At 43.0% G+C, this 25,083-nt stretch overlaps 2 protein-coding genes across 2 annotated transcripts; both read right to left on the bottom strand.

Annotated features, from left to right (window-relative positions):
- Positions 1-6,604: 6,604 nt before the first annotated feature.
- LOC146569338 (uncharacterized) lies at positions 6,605-7,611 on the bottom strand. Its single transcript, XM_085281359.1, has 6 exons — positions 7,593-7,611; positions 7,377-7,514; positions 7,154-7,216; positions 7,011-7,070; positions 6,811-6,924; positions 6,605-6,708 (listed from the first exon to the last, which is right to left on the bottom strand). Exons 1-6 carry the CDS (start codon positions 7,609-7,611, stop codon positions 6,605-6,607), a joined length of 498 nt encoding a protein of 165 aa, XP_085137485.1.
- Positions 7,612-18,111: 10,500 nt separating this feature from the next.
- LOC146569337 (putative polypeptide N-acetylgalactosaminyltransferase 8) lies at positions 18,112-24,896 on the bottom strand. The gene is made up of 11 exons (XM_085281532.1): positions 24,719-24,896; positions 23,938-24,271; positions 23,607-23,773; positions 22,974-23,160; positions 20,862-21,059; positions 20,635-20,749; positions 20,327-20,512; positions 19,995-20,132; positions 19,793-19,885; positions 19,068-19,238; positions 18,112-18,288 (listed from the first exon to the last, which is right to left on the bottom strand). Exons 1-11 carry the CDS (start codon positions 24,894-24,896, stop codon positions 18,169-18,171), a joined length of 1,887 nt encoding a protein of 628 aa, XP_085137658.1. The 3' UTR covers positions 18,112-18,168.
- Positions 24,897-25,083: the final 187 nt, after the last annotated feature.

Raw genomic sequence — 25,083 nt, 5'->3', positions numbered from 1 at the left:
CATCTCAGAGTTTCTGGAAGGCCGCTCTGACAAAATACTCTATCACGATCGTCAACTTCAGCACCCTATGTCTGTCGTTTGCGGGCAACATTGCATTTTTTATCTATGTCACAAGGCTCAGGGGTTATCCGTCGGTAAAATACTTTCTCTGTACTATAACGATGTGTTTAAAAATGATGACATGGTGTCTGACTTTCTGAAAGGACGCTGCCCCGCTCGCTCTCGCAGAGGTCATCACGGGGCGTGCTCCTTACAAAAGTTTAAAGATGTGTGTATCGAATAAAGAAACGTAAACAAAAAAAAAGTTTGTTGCAGCGTTTTTTATTTCATTTGTAAACAAAAAACATTTGATTTTACATAGAGGTCCAGGTCGGGGAAAGCGTTATTTTGACCCGAGAAGGTTTTCTCCCCCTTCGCGCAGGTGTCTGTCCTCCCTCCTCCTCCTCCACAGATTTAAGACGCGCATACTGGTCGCGAGCTCTACGGTTATGTATTGAGGATGAGGGTATGTTTGTTTCGACCAAAGTAGTTAAAAACGCGTTCCATCCTTTCGGTCGCGTTTGGTTTTTACTTTTAAAAGAGAGGGAGAGGTTTTTAAATAGATCGATCATGTGCGAACCCCGCACCGCATCCCCCTTGTAAACAAATTCACCCCTCTTTGTCCATCCTCCTCCACCCTCAGCTAATTTCTGCATAATGTAGCGGGCGTTTTTGCGATCTCGAGGGGGTAAGGATTTTAATACTTCTTCCATCATTTCATCATCCTCCTCTCTGGGCCGCTGCACCTGCTGCTGCACTTGTTGCTGCACCTGCTGATGCACCTGCTGCTGCGCCTCCTCGGGCGGGAGGTGGAAAGTCACCCTACTCTCCTCGTCCCGGTCCTGTTTAGAGAGTGTGAGATATCTCCGCAGCAGAGACTCGTATCTTTTGATTTTTTCATACGAATTTAGCCGCGGATCCTCCAGTATGGCTTTCATCTTTTCGTCCAAATCGTCTTTGGCAGTTTCTCTGACGGTAGGCTCGGTGGGTCGGGTCAGTTTTTTCAACTCGTGAGAGGGAACGAGAATCATTTTTTTAAACATCTCAGCGTTTTTGAAATATTCCTCCCAGCAGGTTCCCCAGAATGGGTACGGCTGCGGACAACAGAGGGAAAAGAAACCCGCCCGTTTGTTTCTTTAAAACTTGACGTTTACGGTTTAAACTCGTTTTCTTGTCGGCCAGCAGCCTGATGATCTTTTTCTGGCGTTTCAGTTTTTGGTATTGAGGAGCGGAAAGAGGTATGTTTCCCCTTAAAAGATTTAAAGCTATCTCGCACAGCGCCTGGAGGAAATCCGGGGAGCTGTGAGCGAGAATGTCTTTGCGTTTCTGCGGCGACGCGTGGTACAGAGCTTGCAGTAAGACTGCGTTTCTTTTTATACGCTGAGACATGGCTACTTGGGTTTAGGCAGGTAAATGACGGGGTACTGCCCCGGAAGCAGACCGGCGCGCACTCTGTAGCGTTCTGGGCACGAGGGAGTGAGATCGAGGATTAAATACCCGTGGGGCTCCTCGGTGGCGTCTTTGAAACTGTCTGAGAAAAATGTTTTTTGCGAAGGGAAAATCTGACGGGCCAAAATCTCAATCTGCAGCTTGTCTCTGGGGTTTTTAAACAACACCATATAATTGGAGTTTAAGCTGATGGTGCGGCTGTATTTACCCTGATGGAAAACATTCTGGGTCAGCATCATGACCGAGACGTTTTTATGGTGGCGGTATTGAGTGAAAATTTTAACCACTTCCTGGTGATCCGAGGCCTGAAAGATGACGTCATCCAGCACCACCAGAACGTCTCGGAAATCTTCAAAAGAATCAGGCAACCCCTCGACAAATTTAATGTTTTTATTGGTCTTTGAAAGCTCCTCGTACATGGGTTGAAAAGAAGTATAAATCCACACAATATTCGCGGGCACAGTATCCATGACGCGTTCAGTTTTCCAAAACACACTTTACAAAATGAGTTTTCCCACACCCGCTAGGACCCACAACTAGACAGGAAAAAGGCACTTTCAGTCTGTGATCAAAATCAGTTTCCTCCATTTTTTTTTTTTTTTTTTAGAAGAAAACTAAAACAAAAACACTAGTACCCGAAAGGCAGAGTTGTGCCGTCTGGAAAGAGACGTCTCTTGTCGTAAACCACGCGAAACTTTTTCTGAAATGTTCTGTTTTTGAGCACAAAGCCTCTCTTATCCCTCTGAATACCGTTCTGAGGGGTCTCGAGCTCCGCCTCTTTCATACCAGAAAGGTAACTTTCCACCAACCCGCTCATACTGTCGAAATTGACACGTTCGCAACATTCTCTCGTCTGCGTTATTCCTTTCATTTTTACCACCAGTTTCTTTTTGTTTCTGGTACGGTAGGCGTAACTCTTTGGACCCGCGGAGACAAATTCCTGGATGGTGTCCCCGTCTAATTCGTCCGTGAGATCCCCTAGATAGTTGCCCAGCTCTAAAGGTTCCTCCCCCTCTTTCACTACGTAGATCAGAGAGTCGGTGTCGGTGTACAGAACGCTGCGCTGCAATTTTTCTAAATACTCGTAGAGTTTTAGACGGGCGTAGGCTGTGGTGAAAGCGGCGATGAAAACGTTATTGGTAGCGCCGGGAGGTATCACGCACCGCTCGTTATAGCTCCACTGAATTAAAGCCACTTCCTGTTTTTTGGTCTTTAAAAAAGAGACGTGTTTAAAGACGTACTGTCCTGAAAAGACGTAGTTAAAAAACTGACTCGGCTTTCTGACCAGAGTGGTCTGAGTCAGGTTGGTTCTCTGAGCAAACTTTCCCCAGAAACTGTTGAGACACAATTTCGAAACTTGTCTTTTGGCCGGATTCACCTCTATTTTTGACGGGTCTAAACGTATGCCCTGATGCCTGTGGTACTCTTCCACGTATTTGTTCCTCTCATCCTCGTCGCGAGCTTCCGGAGGATAACCGGAGGCTTCCTGTTTGCCTTTGAGAAAAGTGTTAATATAACCGGCGAAAATATCGCTGCTGCGACTATCAAAGTGCCAGACCTCTGTGATTTTAGCCACTCTGTAACCTAATTCTAAGGCTTTGTTAAACTCGACGGTGACCCAGACCCCGGTGAGAGCTCTGGCCTCGTCGTCGTGAAGGCACGGACCGCTTTGTTGATTAGTCTCGGCGCAGGTGCGACAGAGGGAGAATATTAATTTACCTCCGGGGGTTTTGTACGGTAGAACGGGGAAATAGAGCCCGCGCGGCGGGTAAACGGTGGCTCTGATCAGCCCGAAATAACTGCGAGGGTCTGCAAAATTCTCTCTGATGATTTGGGGGTGATGCAGAGGGTAAGCGCGCTTGGCGTTGACGTAAGGGTACAGGGATGTGACGTCTACGTAATACACATTTTCTCCTGGCGAGGCGCTGTAACGCAGCCTCAAGGCCGAAGTGCGGCCTCCGTAAAGTCCCGAGCGAGGAGACAGAGGTTCCGGGACTTCGTAGCTCCGCATAAAATTTATAACCTCCTCGTTCGATTTTTTCATCTTGTTCCATTCGTGCTCCCACAGAGTGACCGTGCGGACTCTGTAAACGTTTCTCAGCTCCCGGAGCCTCACCTCGGCAGAGGCGTGCAGGTCCCCGTAAGGAGCGCGGGTCAAAGGGCAGATTTCCTCAGGCCTGTAGCATTTTGGACAGCCGTGATAAAAGCATCCCAGAAATTCCCACACCCACTTTTCCCCGTTAATCAGCGCGTATCCGTCGACAAAGTACGGGCCTATTTTTTTCTCCCCACCGGTTGTGAGAGCGTGTTGAACGGGAATTTTCTGAGAGTGAGCTACCCACTCCAGCCACTGAATGGACGCGTGCGAATAGGCTCTGAACCTGCGCCCGTAGTTGTCGGGCGAGGGAATGGCCAGACTGTTTTCGGGTAGGAAATTGGTGAGAAACACTTTCATGCAGGCTGAAGCTATAGTGACGCAGCTGAAAGGGTCTACTTTAGTTTCGCCTATAAAACCGTCTCTGAACTTTACGCACGCCTCTCTCAGGATATTAACGTCGTTTCGACAGTAATACAGGGACTCTTTTTCAAAGTTAAACACTCCCCGGGAGGCCTTGCAGTGCACACGCAAAAACTCTGCCCGTTCGGGGGGTGACATGCGCTCCACCCCGTAATCTGAAGGAGGAGGGTACGGACCCGAGTATTTTAAACGGTCCCGCGAGCTGAATTTGTGAGGAAAAAATCCCTTGGATTTGTCCTCGAAGCCTAAAGCTTTGGGCATAGCGCTGAGACACATGGTGAGAAAAGAAAGCGAGTCTATGAATTTGAGAAGGAAATCGGATTCTGTGAAACATATAATTTTATTGCCTTGCATGATGAGAGAGGGCGTCATCCCACCCCCCACCAGGTGACTTAGAATTAAATAGCTGTCAAACCCTTTCGCGTTGTGCGCAACGAACGTGGTCTCTCTATATCTTTTCCTTCTGTATCTTTGGAGAAACTTTTCAACACAGTCTACACCGTAAGCGTGCCACTCTTCTCCTTCTAGAGATTTTGTGCACACTAGGTAAGGGACGTGCGCCCCCTCCCTGTCTGGGAAGGTTTCAAAGTCATAAAAGATTATGGAAGCGTTATCAGAGTTTTCATGTTTCAAAGGTTGGATGTAACACAGGTGTTGATCGTTGTCGGGAGGAAGCTCCGCGCGACAGATTTTACATCTGGCGGCTGTGCACCTGTGCATTCCGCGACGGGAGAGGTGCTTGCAGTCCGGACATTTATACAATTGTTGACAAACGCTGAGGTCTGAACCGGAGTGAATTCTAGGTTGTTTGTGCTTTAAATAACACGCACGTGTGCGACATGATCTGTTACAATCCGTACAGATTACAGAGTCCAGAAAGTGAGAGGGGCATGCGGGGTCAAAACAGAGGTTGCAGCGGTTTTGACAAAAGTGTTCCTCTCTTTTATAATACCCGCGGTGACACTCCTCGCAAATGTACTGGATTCCTAAAAATGTTTTTAGATTTTTTATCCCGTAATAGTGATGGTGGAATAAGAATAAGTACAGCGGGTGAGGCGTGTTCGGGTAGTCTGTTTCGATTAATGAAAGAGTTCTGTCCTCGGGCGGGCGGTAAAACACGACGATTTTACGTTTTAGTATTTGTTCGAATTTACCTATGTCGGTGAGAGTTACCTGAGTGCGATCGCTCAACCCCGCTAAACGCTGCAGCTCTCTGCCGCGTTCCAGGGCCTGTTTATCTGTGAAATGAGGTTGAGTGAGGTGAATCAGGTTGATGGCAAAACACAGATTATCGTTTTTGTTTTTTACCACGTACAGACAGCGACGCTTTTTGACTAGAATTTCATCATCTAACATTTTTTGAATCTTTTTACGCGGGTCATTACTGCCACCGCCTCTAGGATTTCTAATTACTTGCACAACAATTTCTAGGGGAGAGCCTGCGACGATCGCTCCGTTTGATTGTATCAGCCTGGCTAGCAGGTCCTCAAAAACCGGTACAGTGTTTTCAGCGCTTTCGTCGTCGACGTTAAAAACAGAGTGATTTCGCGCGTGCTCGCTGAGCATATAGTTAGGGCTGGACCAGGTGACCCTGAATCCTCCCTTTGTTATGCTGCAATAGATGTAGGCTGCCGGGGGATTCCCATGATGCATTGAGTTTTTCCTTTCCAGTCACCTTTCTCACTCACTATGTATTAATAGACCTCTCTGCATTGAATCATATCTGTTATTAACCTCTGTCTCTCTTCCACAGCATGTCTTTATCCTGTCTTCCTTCTCTCACCCCAACCGGTCGCAGCAGATGGCCGCCCCTCCCTGAGCCTGGTTCTGCCGGAGGTTTCTTCCTGTTAAAAGGGAGTTTTTCCTTCCCACTGTCGCCAAAGTGCTTGCTCATAGGGGGTCATATGATTGTTGGGTTTTTCTCTGTATCTATGAAGCGCCTTGAGGCGACTTTTGTTGTGATTTGGCGCTATATAAATAAAATTGAATTGAATTGAATTGAATGATCTCCAGTTGAACCCGGTCGTTACAACTAACTTCCGGTCTGACCCTATCCGCTAGATCTACAAAATTATCCCTGACGTCGAGGTAAAATTGAGCGAGGTCGCTCGCTTCATCCGGAGAGGGAATGTTAAATACTCGCCTTATTTCGAAATTATTAAAATGTTCGCGGCGAGTCACCGCATCGTTCTGTACCCGAGATCCTCCTCCTCCTTGTTGATGCTCCGCAGGCCGGTCCTCCTCCTCCCTGGGCTGCTGATGATGATGCTGCTCCACCTGCACCTGCTGCACCTGCTCCTCCCCCTGCTGCTGGTCGTAGAGCTGAAGAGCATTTTCTATCGGCTGCAGAGGGTCAAAGTTCAGTAGACCGGCAAGCCGTTCGTTTTCAATGTTTTGAAGGAGGACCTGCAATGCGTTTTCTAAAGGTTGTAGTGGATCGTTTGGTGGTGGGGCTATATTGTTTTCTATCGGTGGGGCTAAATGTTCATCGTTTCTGTTTAATTCTGCCACGGCTTCCAACAAAGCCTCAGGAATGCTGTGTTCTTCCGACATGATTTTCTTTATTTCTTAATTCACAGACTTTTACATGCTTTTACTTTACAGGTCCTTGTGTCTGTATATCGATGCATATGTGCGAACTGTTATGGCGTACATGAAAGCGAGGTTTTCAAGGATTCTCTTCTTATGAAGCATCCGTCGAGCTGTAAGAAAAGACGGACAGAATGTATTTTTAAACCTTACATTTTTTATTTTTATAGAGCAGAGAAGTTTAATAGGATCGATTCATCCCCCCCGTCAATTACCTCTCAGTCTCCTGAGAGGAGCTCTCAGTCTCCTGAGAGGAGGAGGAGCTCTGGACGGTTCCTCCTCCTCCTCCTCAGCCTGATTTTCTTCCGCCTGATTTTCTGTATCGGTCTCTGTCGGTGGGAAATAAAACAGAAGAGATTTAAGAAAACAATCTCCTCCTTCCTATTTTTTGAGAATGAAAAAACTTTTTATTTACCTCGCTCCTCCGCCCGATTGTCTGTAGCGGGGGATTGGTTAGGTATATCCGCAATCTCGGCTGCCGAGAAATAAAACAGAAGAGATTTAAGAAAACAACCTCCTCCTTCCTATTTTTCGAGAATGAAAAAACTTTTTATTTACCTCGCTCCTCCGCGCGATTGTCTGTAGCGGCGGGGGTTTGTATAGGTATATCCGCAATCTCGGCTGCCGAGAAATAAAACAAAAAGAGAAAGATTTAATAAATAAAAACTTTCTAGCACGCTTTATACCACTCCAAGTCGGGAGGGGCAGTATAGCACACTCTGATTACTCCGCCACATCCTGATATTTATCGAAATGACGGATATTGCATCATATTGTTTACCTTTTGGTTTAAAAGGTATTTTCCTGCAGTTCTCCCGGTATGCGTTGACGAAAATAACGTCGTCGTCGTCTTCTTCTTCTTTTCGCTGCGGCGGGGTCTGTATATTCTCGATTACCTCTGTCGAGAAATAAAGCAAAACTTTTTTAAAAATCTGCTCCGGGTCGGGAGGGGCGGTATAGCACACTCGGATTACTCCGTCACATCCTGTTATTCAACAAAATGGCGGATAATGCATCATATTGTTTACCTTCGATTTTAAAACTTTTTTCTCCGCGGTTCTCCCGGTATGCGGAGACGAAAATAGCGCCGTCTTCTCGTTCTTCTCTTCGACGCGGCGGCAGCGGAGGTTCTGCGGGGGATATGGCTTCTAATTCGCCGCGGAAAACGGCCGGATTTTCGCTGTTACTCACTGCACTATCAATTGCTTCTGTAAGTATCAGAGCATGGTTAAATCAAGTCTATCTAAACTTATTTAAAAAATGGTATATACTTATTTAAACATACCGTAGTCCACTTGCGTGAAATCATTGATGTAGAAATCTAAAAGAAAGTAATCAAATTATTGACATCTCTGTTGATATATATAATTTAAAGTCGTAAAGAAAAAAACTTACCGGGGTGAGGTATGAACAGTTCTGGCGAGATGGCCCTGGCGCTCTGATCGGCGGTGTTGTTTGAACGGAATGCTGACATAATATTCACGGATTCTTCCTCGCGATTGGTAGAACTGTCACAGTAGGGGCTGAGCAGATAACGACTCCCCTCCCGTTTCTTCTCTCATTTTATCCTAGTCTAGCGAAGCATCTGTTTTTCGCATCTTTCTCTTGACAATACCGATAGTTAGAGAGGGTTGTTTTTTTTTGATTGCCTTCTTGCGAACGCCGTCTGTTTTCCACATTCTGCAACGGTAAAATATGGCTTTGAGACGGGTATTTGTTTTACCAAATGGACAATTGCTGTTGACAAAACTCGCCTCATGGTTGACTCTTTCCCACAGAGGGGGGTGCTTTAATAAACTTATTCGAATATGAGCTTTTTTTTCCGCTAAGGCTTATTTTAGGGGAGGAGATGTACGAAATTATTTACCGGGTTACAAGCAATGATAATATCGGCTGTTGACTCCTCAACGTCATCATTTTCTATCTATTGAGAAAACCCATTGTAAAAGTACCCGCGGTGTGTGTGTGTGTGTGTGTGTGTGTGTGTGTGTGAAACAAGATCGCCTGTCGCGGCAATTATGGTTTGTTTTTTCAGTCTCTTGTAAAAAGGACTCTCAAAAGGAAAAGTAGTATTCAATTTTTTACACATAGGCAGCCTGTAGGTTACAAGCGGATAGAAAGTTCTTCTTTTCATCACAAGCTATGGTGTATCTTAAAGGTTTTTTTTTTTTTTTTTTTTACAGCGTCTGTATTATAGGAAAATAAAATACTATTGAAATCTCTACAGGAAGTCACTCTTTATTTCCATTACAAACGCCGGTGCAGCTTAAGAAAGTAAAATTACATCCGCTCTGTCTCTCTATACATCACAGAATCATCTGCTGCATCACCGCTGTGCTTAGGGAACATGACGCAACAGGCCTGAAAATGACTAGACACTTCCGGAGTATTTCCGGTAGGGTCATAAGGTCCGGATCGATGCCTTCCATAGTAAATATGCTGTATTTGAATATGTCATATTCAAAGCCTTCTTCTTTGGGAGAGCAGATCTCATCGGACACAGGACCGCTGTGGGGCTGCAGAAGGAAATCCATCTTGTGTCTGTGCCTTAGAAATTGTGACGGACTCCACCTCTCTGCTTTTTTATTCCCCTCCAACAGATGGCGCGCTTCCGGAGGTTCACACCTCCTTTCTCAGGATGCGATTCGACACGGTTAGCAACAGATGGCGCGCTTCCGGGGTTCACCCCCCTTTCTCAGGATGCGATTCGTCACGCGGGGGGTTTCCCACCCCCCTTCTCCGGATGCGATTCGTCACGCTCATTACACACTTCCGGGGGGGAGGGGCGGGAGGTCAAAAGGTCGTGATTAGGGCCATCAATCACTTCGGATCAAATTTTGTCATAAGCTGTATGGGATTATCTCTCTCACACGTGACAGAGATGCCTGTAAGCCAAATTGCAGGGCATCGATCACACAGTCGTTATAAAAACCTGTGAGTCAAAGCGCAGGGCACAGGATTCTGGGACACAGCTGCAGAGAGGAGGCGGGAAAACAGCGGCAGCAGAAGGAGGAGGGGTGGATCGCGGATTGGCGATGTGACGGGTCAGCGGCACCAAGTGTAACCGGTGTGATTCTGCGTTGTGTCTGATAAAAAAGGTAAAAGAAAGAAAGACCTCCAAGTAAATAATTTGCCCACTCCAGCTCCTCTCCCACAGGGGAATTGTAGAAAAAGGGCTGGCATTTATTTTTTACATTAAACATAAAATATGCATTTACACGTAACATATTTGACATAAGATAAAACAAAAACAACAACATGAAATCCGACATACCTGATAAAAAAGGTAAAAGAAAGAAAGACCTCCAAGTAAATAATTTGCCCACTCCAGCTCCTACGACCAAATACAAACAGTGGGGAAGAGGGTTAGCTCAACCCACCACAGCTCCCAAGCTAGCAAGGAGTATATATTCATGCTAGCATTTATGGCGCCTAAAACACATTTATGATACACACATACTACACACTTATAACATCTTACAAAAACAGGCTTAATAATGACAATAACTGAACTAACATCGCAATCATAAACATCAGGGTGGCTAAATATGAATTATGTGTGTTTCAAGGTGTTGGAAAGAAATGACACCCACCTCTCCCACAGGGGAATTGTAGAAAAAGGGGAGAGGCAAAAGGGGTACACTGTATTTATAGTATTGCACCAAAGAAGAAGAAGAAAAGAATGAGGAGGGGCTCTAACTGATAATGAACACAACTACAGGCTTGGAGGTCCTAAAAGTCCGGTATAAAAGGAGCAGTTTGGGGGTTTAGAACACATTTTGTGTAATTATAACAATGTGATTTATGACTCTGTTACATTAACACATTTCTAAACTCTAAAATAAGCTAAAAACTCCTACAAATCCCCCTTTTTATCTGCCCTATGGCAGATAAAACTAAACTAAATCTCTCACCATAATGTTTTCATACTGTGACTCCCCATTTCCCAAAAGTGGCATCATGGTGTCGGCCTTTGTATCAGATTCTCCCACAGCACGATTGATGAGTCTTACGAACAAGGCTCTGATACAAGGCACACAACAACACCCACATGTCACTAATACTGCAATAAAAACAAACAAAGAAACCATAATTGACATAATGAAACATTTCCATTGCCCAAAGACAGAGGTCATCCACGCTTCCAGCGGGTCATCTAATCCCGAATGCTCCTACATTGCGGTGGACAACGTCTTTAGGCCTTCCAGAACTCGGGTCACAGAGCCGTCAGGAACTGTTATTTGGAATGAAAGTACAATACATATCCCCAAACATCGCGCAAACGCCCCCTTTTTCTCCCAACAACATATCTAACGCCATCCGATTTTGTACTGCCATTAAAAATGTTGGACTCAACTGTTCAGCAAGCCCTTGCATTTAATGACAGCACAAAGATCAAATGTATACCAGATTGTGGACCCTTTAACGTAGTCCAACTCTATACCGCCATAATAATCAAAACACTCATCTGATTTACCTGTTTCACTACGTTTGGTTCGCTTCACCGTGGCCTGTGATGGTGGAGTCGCTGGAATGGATTCAGGTCTGTCTCTGGGCAATTCACTTATAAAAAAATCACAGTTACAATAACCACAGTCACACCTAACACTACCGTTTCTCTCCAATTCCCCCTCAACCAGCCTAGAGAAGTTAACATAAATTAAATGTAGATAAAAAGGCTCGTCTGTTTACATCTCTCCCTCGCAGAAGGCTTCTCTGCAGAGCATCAAATCTGCATGGCAAAGTGACACACTTTAGGTGATCTTCATCCTTGGGAAAAGTGGTGTCAACTATTTCCCAGTCTCCTAGTATTTGTGCCTTACACAGAATCACAATTCCATCGCTGGACTTCCTCTGCGCTGTCACTTTTGGAGCTTGGCACGCTCTCTCCATCCCTCAGGTTCTCATGTTCCAACGCTGCTGAAGATTTAAGGCAGAGCACGTCGTACACCTTAGTTGTCTTCCTCAGCGTCAACATTGAATCTTTCATTTTATTTAAAATCTTGCTGTTTGAAGTCTCCTCTTGATCTCCTGGAAGCTCAGTAGCACAGCTCTCTGTGTGATGTCTGCTGTGCTGAAGATGATCTCTGATCCTCCTGAAGCCTCTCTCCTGGCCTCAGCTCCCATCTTGTGGACGATCCTCTCAGCCACTCCTTCTCGTCATGGCACCTCATGACATCTACAGATTAAAAAATGACACTCCTCTCGCCACACGGCTTTCACCATGTGTCAACTCCCCAATGAGACATGTACAAGAATGTTGCACATTCTCTCTAAAACAATCTCCAGGGTTTCCCACTTGGAGCAGCCATACTCCAACCTGTAACCCTGTGTAAAAACATTAACCAGCAGTCACATGTTAAGCTTGTTTAACTCCCAGCTCCACCTGGAGCCTGTAACCTGGAAGACAAATCTGTTAAATCAAACTTCACATTTGCAACCAACTATAGATCATGAGAGTGATAAAGTACTCAGCATAACAGACAAGTATCATGTGCAGGTTTTCTCCAATCATTAAATCACTATTATTACCATAATTTGTCCCAAATCATGAATCATCCCAATTTATTCCACAATTTAATCTGTGACTTCCCTTAAGCAATGTCACTCCACCCGTTTTATCACTATGAGTTCAATAGTGGCCAGCTAATGAGCCCATCTTCAACTATTCCATAAACACTGCATCCCTTATTTGTTTTTCTCATGTCACTTGTTTGCTTCTGCTGAATCCTCCACAATGCACTCTTAAAGAAAACAAACATTAGCAACACATGGATCGTGTGGTGGGCAGGCGTCGGCCATCCACATTCCAGAGGTGCCGTAAAAGGCCATAAAATTAAGCCTGCTGTAAAAAGAATGACACTGGTTTCAACACAGGAAATTTCTCACGTTATTCACATCGTCAAAGTAACCTTCAACATTTTCCCAACAACACAGTGTAACAGCATCACCAACTCATAACCTGTAGTAGAGAAACAAACATCCACCGATTGTTCTGTTAGAAATCACATCATCAAATCACATGAAGAACTGTAATGCTGTAGAAAAGAGAATGCAAATGTTAGCGCTGCGCAGGTGTGTACACACTTTCTCACAGTTTCCTCTGTGAGCAACACAAGGTAGTGAATAACACCCCTGGTAGATGCACAGACACAGAAAGTGGCACTTAAAAGGTTAAATCGTCACGCAACCTCGAATGTTGCTGTCATCTTTCTGCTCCTGTAAAAGGAAACACATAAATTCATCCACCCTTTTGTCCTGTCTAGGTGGAGGTTAACCTTGAATTGTGGTCAAGTCTTGTCAGCTTTTACCAGTCAGTCAGTTTGTTTTTATTTCCATTTCATTCATTCATCCATTCTTTCTTTCTTTGCTGATAGTGGAACTCATCGTCGCATTTAGTTTCCACTCTCAGCAAAATGACGTCATTTCAAAAAGAAAAAGAAGAACTTTAGATCAGATTACATCGCTGAATCCTTTTTAGGCAGGGACTCTCATTTTCTAATTGTCCCAGATAAGTGGCTTTCTCCTGAGCCCATTTTAATGTGGAGAAACTCACTTGCAACAATTTTCTTGACGACGTGTAGCACTTTTAATTCCCGACGTGCAGATCTGCTTAAAGAAAAGAAATTCCCAAACAGAAATCAGTGCACTGTTCAAAAATAAAAATAAAATGACAAATGACAAATAAAACTGAAAAACAAAAGAAAATAAAAAATACAGAAGCCCGGTCTTAGGACTTGTCACAGAATATTCTTTCTCTCATAGGTGAGAAAACACCAAATCTAAAACTTGGTGCCATGGTAAAACCTCCCCCATACTTCAGAAACAAAAACAAAACAAAAAACAAAACAAAAACAAAAAATCTGCTAGTTTCACTCATTCAAACTCTGGCTGCAGGATTCTGTTCACCCCTGCTATCATGTTCCCCAAAATAATACTAATTCAGTCGTCTATGTATCAGTTCTCAACCCACTCAATAAACCAGACAGGATGATGGTAACAGCATTACCTACTTAAAATTGTGTTTGATCTTCATTACGTGTGTGTGTGTGTGTGTTAGTCGGGTTAATACATTTTCTGTTTTTATGTATCCTTTTATGTACCTTCCCCCCTTTTTTCTGAAACAAAACTCCGTTCACTCCAAATTTTGTTTCAGAAACATCTAAATGAAAAACTCTGTCATAGTCAGGCACAGCTAAACCCCAAATGCTTGCAGGTTACCATAGGCAACCACGCTGTGTGTTGTCAACCCCTTCTACAAATGCCCTCTTTTAATGTGTTACACTTTGTGTATGATTTTTTGTTATCTCTGGTGCATATTATCTGCATGTGTGGTGTCACCTTTCCATTTTTCTAACGTGTCACCTTTCCATTTTTCTAACAGTACACTTGCATACCTCAGTGCTTGTCTTCCTCCCCCTTTTGTGGTGGTCTGGACACTGTGTCAATCCTCCACTTCCAGGCAGTCGTTTGTCTCCCCAGATTCCTTAACCTAATTTGATTCCCCACACTAAAACAGCAGCCTCAGTCCTCTTCTGCTCCTTTTCTTCTCTCCCACTTTTCAGTCCAATGGCAGTCAGTTTTCTTCAGCTTTGTCTCGTGTATCTCTTTGTCCCACTGTCTCTTTCATTGCCATCTCGCTCCAAACATGGCAAATGTCAAGCTCAGACAGTCTTCTCAAAAGTCCTTCACACACAGTGAGGTTGCAGCTTGCTGGAAACGCATCTCCATCCATCCAATCTAGATGGTGGTTCTTCTCTTTCTGATGCCGTTTGCCCACAGCGCTGCTGGACCTCTCTGCTCAGAACTCTGGTATTGTCTCTTGGACTCCTGTCCACTGTTGATGTTCATGCTCGTGCTTCTGAAACTGCACTTGGTGTCTTCAGGGAGAGATCAGCTTCCTTGGAGCTTGCTTGTTCAGGACGAGGACGAGAAGCTGCAAAGCAATTCAGCCAAAAATTCTGGCTGGGTGTTTCTATTTTTTCTAATGATTTTAACCTATAATTTTCTCCCGACTGCTGCCCCTGGAGAATTGATCCAGGTCCGTTCCCCACCTGTAATCGACAGACTGAGAGACTTTCATTATTCACTGTGACTGCATATGTTTTCATCACTCCTAAAGCAACACATCTCTACTTATTTTGTTTTGATCTCTACTGACTTTAAACCCCAAAAATGATATTTCTATTTGGTCTTAACCGCAAACACAAAAATCTTCTTGATGTTGTTGTTAATTATTTTCATCCACAATACTCCAAATTATGTTTTCTTTTGTGTCCAGCAGGGGAAGAAGATGACCTGTAGCGTCACTGCTTCCCCCAGTTGGAGACAATTTCCCACTCACGCTTCCACACTTTTTATTTTCTTTGTTTTCATCATTTTCTTTCTCTCTTTTTTATATATCTGTTTCACATCCCTGAGTCTGTGTTGGTAGTTCAATCTGTGGGTTCCAGTTTTACTTTGAAGGTCTGCGTCTCGTCTTGTTAATTAGGATCAGCTGTGCCTCCCTCTGGTTTGCCATTTCGTGCTCCTCTGTGTGTGTATTTATAGTGTGGGTTGCCTTTACTGGTTGCCTTTTACTGTTGTTTCTCTATGTCTCACTGATTTTCATCTTCATGTTTCTTCCTACTACTCGTTTCAGGTTTGTTCTTTAGTTTTCCCCAGTCTAAGTTTTGGTAGCTCCCCATTCCTCATTTGCTGTTTTTGCCGCTTTGCCACCCCTGTAAATAAATGCTCACTCGCATTACAGCATTTGCCTGCATTTTGGGTCCTTCCTTCACAAACAACACACGAGGTATGTACCAGCTCACTCCTGGTGGCTACCTGGCGGGGCCTGGCACCTGTTGCTCGGTCAGGCCTCCTCCGGGGTGCGGGGGGCCCTCGGGCCTCTGGGCCTGCGGCTCGGTTCACTCTGGCACAGCTGGCTGCCGGCAGAGCCGGCGGGCACGCCGGTGCAGCCCCCTCTAGCTTCTGCTCGGTGACTCCTGGGTGACGCCTTGTCTGGGGATCCTCAGCCCTTCCCATGAGGGTGGCACGGATGCCCCTCCGGTGGTCCTCCTTGGGCTCTTGCACTCTGGGGCCTCTGGATGTCTGGGGCCTGGATCTCCTCCATGCCTGCTTCATGCCCTGGGGGACGGGGCTATGGCTCGCTACATCCTCTTGCAGACCATTACATGTGGAAACCATTTGAATACAAGCGCGCTGATCCACACAGGTGTGCACACGGGTGTTCACTGTTTGTAGACTTAAATTACACCTTTCTTGGCTGCTACTTCAAAGCACATTGTGCGCTGTCTGTCCTGCGTGCTGCACAACAACATTCAATATTTAGTATTTACTGCTGTTTACACTTAGCTAGATTAATGTGATGGTGTTGTGTTTAGTATGTTGCTTTGGGTTTTTTTTGCTTGTTTTCTATTCTTCTTCTCTCAACAGGTGATCCAGGAGATTTTTTTTTCTCCCCCCCTCTCTCACTGTCCCTCTCCCCTTCTGTTTTTCTTTTCCTTCCTCTTTCTTTCTCCCTTTCCTATCCCTCACTCATGTCTGTCCCGTCTGTAACAACTGAAAATAAAATAAAATAAATAATAAAAACAAAGGTCGATCAAGTGTATTTATAGTTGGTGTCTGCCTGTGCTTCTCGTCGCGTCGTCTGTGTTTCTCTGTGAATCTCCCGTGTAGTCTGCATTATTCCATGTTTCTTCGTGTCTCTCTGCTCCTCGCTCCATGTCCTCCATTTTGTATTAGTTTTCCCAGTTTAGGTTTATGTTCGGTTCTGCCCACACCTTGGTTTTGTGCACTGTAAATAAAACCCACTTGCACCTCCGCCATTGTCTGCTATTGGATCCTCCTTTCTCACCCTCCACACGACTGCCGCCCCAGCCGTGACAGTTTGTCCTGGACTTCAGCTACAATGAAAAAGACACAAAGCTGGATTTATTCTGTGTCTTTGCTGCACAGCTGCCTCTTCTCCTCTCATCCTCTCCCCCTCCCTCTCCTGTTTCTACTTCAATCATGAATCTGATCAATGATCAGCTGATCGGCTCTCTTGTTTGTTTATTGCTCACTTTGCGCCAGAAAGAGGAAACCAGCGGATGTCGCGCTAAACAACAGCAGCACGTTTAAGCTTGATCAGCTGTTGTTAGAATTTATTTAATATTAATTTCTAGTATCAGCTGATGTTTGCTGGAGCCACAGCTGTAAAGCTGCTGGTCATGATGTCGGTTTGGATATGTGGTGAGAGGGAAACATGAAGATGAAACCAGGAGATGTCCTTACTGAATCATCAGAGCTGTGATGGAGAAACAGGTTTACCTTTTAGGTGACATGAATGAGTTGAAGGGAAGTTATGAACTGTTTCTGAGAGACAAATAACACCAGGATCCTTTTTTAAGTAGCTGACAGCTGGTAACTGTGCAGGTGCGGATCTAGCAAAGTGTTGCCAGGGGGCCAGGTAGGGCATTAAAAGGAAGAGGGGGGCACAAAGAAATACTTTCTTATTCTCATTTAAAATGTCTCACTTTTAAAAAAATAATTATCTGAATCTTACAACAAACGATTGATAGATTGATGCATATATACCATCAGAACAGTGTACATCACTGTCACAACGGCGTTTATTTTCATTCAAAGGCTTTATGATTTTTCCTATAATGGTGGGCCGGTCTCTAGTCAAATTCCCCGGGACGATTTTTTTTGTCCCAGTCCAGCCCTGTAAGCAGCTCATCTGCAGTCTGGTGTTACCTACATCTTCCTATTCAGAAGGCAGAATTTCCGAGTTCTGAGTACAATCGAAAGCACCACGACTGCAGTTTTTGTGTTGGATGTAAAAAGCAGGCTAGGATAGAATCAGGCGTGGGATTTCTCTCGTGGAAATGTGCACATTATTTTTTCCTTTCTATTGGTAGGTGGCACAGTGCACTTGTGGCAAGTAAGCAAGTTAGAAGACTGGCAATCTTGCTGGGTATCCAGTTATGGAAGCAACACATTAACAAGAGAATTCTGAGTAAAACCAAAGTTACTTTCCCTAGTAATTAGTTACTCTGAAAGTAACGAGTAACTTGAAGTAACTGAGTTACTTTTGATAGAAGTAACCAGTAATGTAACTAAGTTACTAATTTAAAGTAACTTACCCAACACTGGTCTCCACAGTGGTCTCCATTGTAGCTAAACATTTAATAAGTAAAGCAACATTTTGAAACCCCAATTTCCAAGCATGAGTTTTACTTTTACATGTACTGTGACAGAATACGTAAAGATGGATTTGTTGTACAGTGTGTTGCAGACAAATGAGGTGCAATTCATGGCACTTCTAGTAAGGGCATATATAACTGGAAACATCCTCCTAGGATTTTACGACTGTGTCCCTTTGTTTCGAATTTTGAAAAAGTCTCAAAGTTTGATGTTGTATTATAAAATGAAAATCTTTGGTAAAAAAAAATCACATTTCCTTTTTAGTTTTTTTTTTTATAAGAACTTTGACATTGAAAATATTTTAAAGAAAATGAAATAATGTCCACAAGAGAGCATCCTGGAGTAATTTATCCACTGCTCTATGAGCGGAGTTCAAACACACTTTAAAACGGCTTGGCTATGTGTTGACTTTGCCATCTTTGACCTGTACATTCCCGCATTAGAAGTTTCTGGTTTGTAACTTCCAGGCATCTCTTTGTCTTTCTGTTCTTCAGTTCTTTGCCCTTGGAAAGAAAACACAAAGAGTTATAAATTCAGCCATTTTATTTAATTTTTTATTCATTTATTTTTTTTGCCTGCCCTGTCAAGATCTGTAACAATCAGAATTATTGTCTGAAGGACAAGAAAAATGCCCAACAGATTTATTTTCCCAAGTGGATCATTATGACTTTTGCTCTACTGTACCACTTGATTGTCATAGTTTATTCAATCTTTATTATTCATTTATTTTTTTTACTTTTAACTCATTACAATCAGAGCGGATAGGACCGGGGGATGGAAAAGAGAAAGAAGAAGAAAAGTCGGGAAGACAATTAACAAAAGGAGAGAGAAAGACAAATAGAGGAGAAGAGAGAGAGAGGAAAAAGACACTAAAAACTAGTTAGATAACCTAGTAAGAATAAGAAAAAACAAAACAACACAGTAGGGAAATCACGGCAACAACCAACATAAGCATGAGTAACAGTAAATAATAAGTACTGAATGTTACCGAGCAGCATACAAGACTGATAATGCATGATATGTTTAGGGGCAGCAGCCAACCAAGATAGTATGTGTCTGTGAGTACCTGTTTGTACACAGGCAGGTACTCAGGTGTGAGCACCTGTGTTTGTAAGCCCGCTTGTATTCCTATTCCATGGTTCTCAATGTAACTTACAGTTTGTTTAGTTAGGAGACAAACAGTGTTCATTCAACCTCTTCTGAGAAATAGTAAACCATAACTGTGCTCCACATATCCCGACTTTAAAAAAACATGGGTTAAAAAAACTTCATTATGTGGTACCTGAGTGAAGTCCCAGTATATCCCCATTCCTTTCTGCACAGCCTCCTTACAGTTGTACAGGCCAGGCTCAGTTTCTTCTGTGCCTATGTCAGCTAAACAGCGGTTGTCATTGTACTTATGTGCCTTGATGCCACCAATGTAGAGCTCACCCGTTCCACGATAATATGCCAACTTAAAAGATAAAAGAGACAAAGGTCAAAATGATATCAAGATGTAAAAAAGTTAAACAAATGACACAGACAACAGGGTTTCAGACCACAAGGGATGATCATAAGCATGTGTAACTTATGTATGTGTTTTAATATACATAATAAATACACGTAATCTGAATTTGGCTCCGCCCTCCTTGCTTCCAGCAGGACTGCAAAATTAAACATCACTCTCTGGAAGTCCCATTCATTTGTTTTACATTTGTGCCTTTGTGATGGTTCTTGAGCTCAACCAGTGTGTAGCAAAGAAGGAACTTCAGTTTAAGCAACTTTGTGTTTCTGTGGACAAGAAATTATCTTAATGCCACTGCACATACACAAATGCATGTGCTTGGAGTGGGACATCCTGTGTGTGATTTAAAAATACCAGCCGCACTGGAAGCAGTCTCAGGTTGAACAAAGGTTTAAAATGGTTGACTTTTGTTGGTGTTTTTTGTTTGTTTGTTTTTATCTTAACTTTATGAATGCACCTCTGTTACTCATGATTCTGGACAAACATGTCACTACTTCACTTACTTGAGAAACATAATAGTGGCAGTTGTAGGCAATAGGTGTGTGACCTGGTACTGGACCTTGGTCTAGGCACATGTCAGCATCAAGGTTCTTCATCTGTCAATATGATGGATAAAAGCAAATCATGGAAAAACACAGATTCCCACAAATCCCGCAGGACTCGACTGTAACAAACTTACTAAGCAACAGAGAAGAGTCAACTTACTCCTCCGTATGCGAGGAGGTCGTCCCAGGGATCCAGCTTAGGATACACATTATCCAGGTACCATTTGAAAGGTTTACAGTTCAGCCTTTCTCTGAGTTTCTTCCTCTCTGAAATGTCGCCTATGTCAATTCCATGATTCTGCAGGAACAAAGAAAAAGATGTGAATCGATTCATAGATTGTGACTGAGGAAGAATTTGAAGAAAGATTTTCGTTAAATGTCGATGCTGAAAACACAAAGAGCTCTCAAAGGCCTCATGACTCTGTGAACAGGAGAATGAAATATCCTTTAGAGAAAACATAATTTGCTGTTTGTGTCAGTGCCACAAAACACCTCAAATGGGATGTTCCAAGCCAAGTTAACGTTGTGCTTGTATTCATCCATCCAGATCTCTGCAACTCTGAGGGCATTTCTCTTCATGGCAGGACCCAGGTCAGGCATGTAGGGCTTGTGGGCCCTCTCGATGTGGGCGATCTTGGAACATGGAACAACTTCAACACTGCCTCCACATGTCCATACCTACATGAAAAAAAAGTGCACCTTAAAACAAATACATATTTCATCACTCATGACTGCTCCACAACTCTTCTTTAAAATCATTATTATGAAAGAAAATTTATAACCATGTGGACTTTACTCACACGAATTCCCAGCTCAACATTTTCTCCACCATACACTTTCATTCCTTCATCAAGGACTCCAATTTCCCCCAGAAACTTTCTATCAGCAACCAGGATCCCCATGACAGATGGACTCCTAAAGTCAAAGAAGAGAACTCCATTTTAACTATTGTACATTGATATTAGATCATAATGATAGAGTTAATATGGCTGTTATATTGTTAAACATTGATTTCACTTGAACTTACTTGCCAGGCAGTGAACCGTCATTAAGTTTGTAATACTCGGGTGTAAAACTCTCATACATGCACCACAGAGCCCAGTCGAAGGCGTGTGCACTGGGATGATATGTAGTAACCTTGAGATCATCAAAGCTGACTTTATCAAACACCGGGGAAACCACCACAGTTCGGTCAGCTTTAATCTGTGTCAGCAGAGGTTCAGCCCTGTATGAAGGAGGGGAAAAATGATGGTTCAAAACATGTTACATAATAAGTGGAAGTCACACCCTTAAAGACTTCAGTGGAAGCACACACCCAGCTGTGGCATTTAATGGTCACTTCACTTGATCTCTTTTATTTTTCAAAAGATACACCCACCTGTTCAACTTTTAACTGATGCACAGGGTTGGGATGCTGTGACAGTTTGTTGTTTTAAAAATAATTCTTTAACAAAAAGATTGTCTAAGCAGCATCTGCGTCATCACCACCAGCACCATAACACAAGTTAATTACTGTCTCAGTAAATCTGCTCAATGGTTTGAAGACCATAGTGTAGTTGTACAGAGATCACTGCTCAGTGGGTTACTGGGAAGTTGCAACTGTGTGTAACGCTTGTGTGTTTAAGAAGGTAAACATGTTAATCTCAGCAAGTTTATTCTGAAACTATGGCACCAGCCAGCTATCCCATGTGGAAAAGATATATATAAATCTTATAAAGTTTGTATCTGTCTTGTGTGAAACTTGTATGAAAAGCATACAAGAGTGAAAACTAGGGATGGACATAAACGGTAGTAACCAGACCGAAAAGCAGCGCACATTTCGGTGCTTTATTTCCTGAGCTGTGATACACTTTAGATTCTAGCCAATCATTTTACGTTTCCGAGGATAGTAGGCGGGCCCAGGTACGTACGTTCTTTTAGAGCAGAGCTACAGATTAAAAATGCCCAAGGCAAAGTGGTCAAAGTCTGGCTGTACTTCACAGCAAAATATGCAAACTCAGCAGCAACAAGTGCTTTAAGCTGATACTGTGATACTGTCAAAGGAGGTAACACCTCAAATCTGATGAAACACCTGGCGACGCATAGCGTTTTTTCTAAAAGCTGAGAAATGCGCCGTATTTGATAGCTTGCTGCGAGACCTCACACCGAGCACATCTACTGCGGGTGTGGTGCCTGTTATCGGACCCGGAGTTAGCAACATCCCCCAAAAACACGAAGAGGAGAGTCCTGGCCCCTAGCCCTGCCAGTGTAGCAGAAATGATGATGATGATGATGCAGCAGCAGCCGTTCTTCTCTGCGTGAGTAGCTTAATGTTGTTCGTGTGTAATTTACATTGAGTAGGCTAACCACGTTATTACATTAATGCACGTAAGGTGAACTAGCAAACATCATCATAGCTACATGCGGCTGTCTTCTTGTTTGATGGCAGATACTCCCTTCACCCTGGCCAAAAAGGCTAAAATGACCAAAGAAAAAGTGGGAAACAGCTGAACATGAGAGGTTTAGGACAAAGTTTGTGTTTTTTCCATTGTTTAAGCACTGCTTCCAGCCAAGAGTGATACCATATATGCCCCATAGCTGCAGAAAAGGCTAACATTGTTATCTTTTTACAAAAAAACAGCTGAATATGAGAGGTTTTTGGACAAAGTTTGTGTTTTCCATTCTTTAAGCACCGGTTTGAGCACCGTTTAAGCACCGGCACAGTTTCAAAAGTACCGATTTGGCACCGGTATCGGATAAAACCTAAACGATACCCATCCCTAGTGAAAACAGATATAAGATCCCATGAAAAATTATATAAATGAAACTTGTATGTTTTGGATAGTTACTAAAACAATATATGAAAGTAGCCACTTTCATTAGCAAATCATATGAGCCTTATTCACTATATGAAGTAGGCCAAATCTGATGCAAGTCTTTTATAAGTTTTTTTCTATTTCTTTTCCGTATGGGATGGCCTCAAGTCAGTGGTGGAAGTTTGTGATTGGTAAAGATATTTATGTCATAAATATCATATATAAATGTGTTCTATACTGCAATGTTGTAATATAATTAAAGAAACTATTAGAAATATCCTAATAACAGAAAATAAAACACCTAAACAAGTGAATGAAAGCATATATTTCTGCCATGTTCCTACCACATCTCATGGACTTCAATGTGTGCGTCCAGGATGGCCACCACGTCAGCAGTAGCAGCCCTCCACCCGGATACTCTGGCATGAGCGAGACCTCTCTGCTCACTGTGCCTCACTCTCACAATACGGAGATTAGGGTTCTCCTGCTCAAGCGACTTCACATAAACGTCAAGGTCACCCTTCAGATTGTCTGAATGGAAAAGAGAAAATTATTCGTTGTTTTTTTGTTTTTAGTTTGTTTTTTGTTTTGCTTTTCCCTGAATTTTCGGCTGGGTCAGTCATACTATAGTCAGTGATTTCTATCTCTGCCCTGCAACAGACAGGCGACATGTTCAGGGTGTAAACTGTCTTTAGCTGTATGAAAGTTGGGAGAGGCTTCGGAAGCTTCAACCAAGCATGAAAACTGGTTTGACTACAAACATGCATGACATGCTTGTGAATGATTACAAGTGTTTTGTACATCTAACAAATAATCTTTATTTAGCTTCCAATGATTAATTTGAACTGGTAGACATATACAGGAAAGGAATGTGAGAGGCGTGTACATAAGACAACAGCTACATTGTCAGTCTGCACTCATTGGCAGTAATTTGCATGGCCAATAATTAGAGTTGTTTTTTAAAATAACCAACTCACCATTAGAACTATGGTCGTCCACCATTATTATCTCCTTCAGCAGGTTTTCAGGGGTGCGGTCGATGATGCTGCACAGGGCTCTTTGGAGAACAGACAGGGCTTCATCCAGGTAGATGAGCACCACACTGAGACTCGGCAGGTCCTTGGGGTAACTCTTTTTCAGACACCTATTTATTAAAAAGGATTATATGAAATGCCACTGTATTTGTTCAGAAATATGAAATATTTAGCAAGCGATAATCTGGGTGGACTTAGTTATTTGGATTTTCTTTTCTTTGCACGTACACGAGAGAGAATGAAAGATTAAAATCATGAAAAATGAAAGTTGTACCGAGGATCTCTGGTATCTGGAAGAGGTCGATCCAGAGGGAGGCGATCGCTCAGAAAAACATTGTACCCATACTTCTCATACAGGCTCTGAGCCTTTCTTTGGTCATCCTCAGAGAGATCTTCCCCCCATGTCTTGAACAAGTATGACTTAGGGAACAGTTTCTTAGGCTTTTTCATTCGGGCTGCCTTGGTTTGGGCTTGGATATTTGGATCACATTCCTTTTGCTTCTCTGCTTGCTGTTGGACCTCTGCTGATTTTCTGTGTCTGTGGCTGTCTTCTTCTAGCATCTTCTGCATGACCTCCTGCTTTTTCTCAAAATGTCTGAGTGCATCGTCTTCGGTAGAAAACAACATCAGCAAAAACATGATCAAGGAAATGGAACAGTTAATATTCCTACTAAACAAAACAAACACTGCACAAAATAATGTGAAAATTACAACATAAAACACATTTATAGTAAAGGTACAAACACCTGTTAAAATTTGACCTCATCTGTCGTTAATAACAAAAGTTCAGTTAAAAGCCATTTATTTATTTATTTTAATAACTGTACATACTCTTGTTCCATGACTGCCTTTTGTATTTTTTCTTTCTTTTTATTAATAAATATTCTAAAAACTTGTCACATCTTCAGTACATGTGTAGCCAATACCCTTTACTGCCTCTCAACTTATTTTTAAGATTTCAACTCCTTTTACTACTGGATCTCTTTTTTATTTGTGGTGCAAGTAATATAGGTACCATGAAATCATAATTAATATTAATATGTGACAGAACTCACTTAGATTGCTGATGCTTGCCTCCAGGTTGGATAAACTTTTGATCATATGCAGTGTGTCCAAATCTTTATGGGTATCCACACCAGGTTGGCATCTGTTCTTCAGAAACATGCCTAAAAACAAGAGGCCCACTATGGTCCCCAGTAAAAAGAATGGCCGCTTTGTCCACGCTCCCCTCATAGTGATAATACATAGAATGCCTAACAAGGGAATAACACCTCAGAGAACACGTACAGCAAAGCTCAGCTACTGACCTGACGGGATCGACTAGCTTGTACCTACTTTGCATTGTATAAAACGGTTGGGTTAACTCTACATGGGCAGACTCTTTGGCATCCCTGCCCACCCATTCAAGACACAGGTGATC

This window comes from Mchenga conophoros, linkage group LG7 (assembly GCF_057382185.1).
Source record: "Mchenga conophoros isolate Kocher_MC1m ecotype Shallow Benthic linkage group LG7, M_conophoros_male_GT1.1, whole genome shotgun sequence".
Classification (NCBI taxonomy): Eukaryota; Metazoa; Chordata; class Actinopteri; order Cichliformes; family Cichlidae; genus Mchenga; species Mchenga conophoros.
This window is presented reverse-complemented; position numbering and strand designations above follow the sequence as displayed.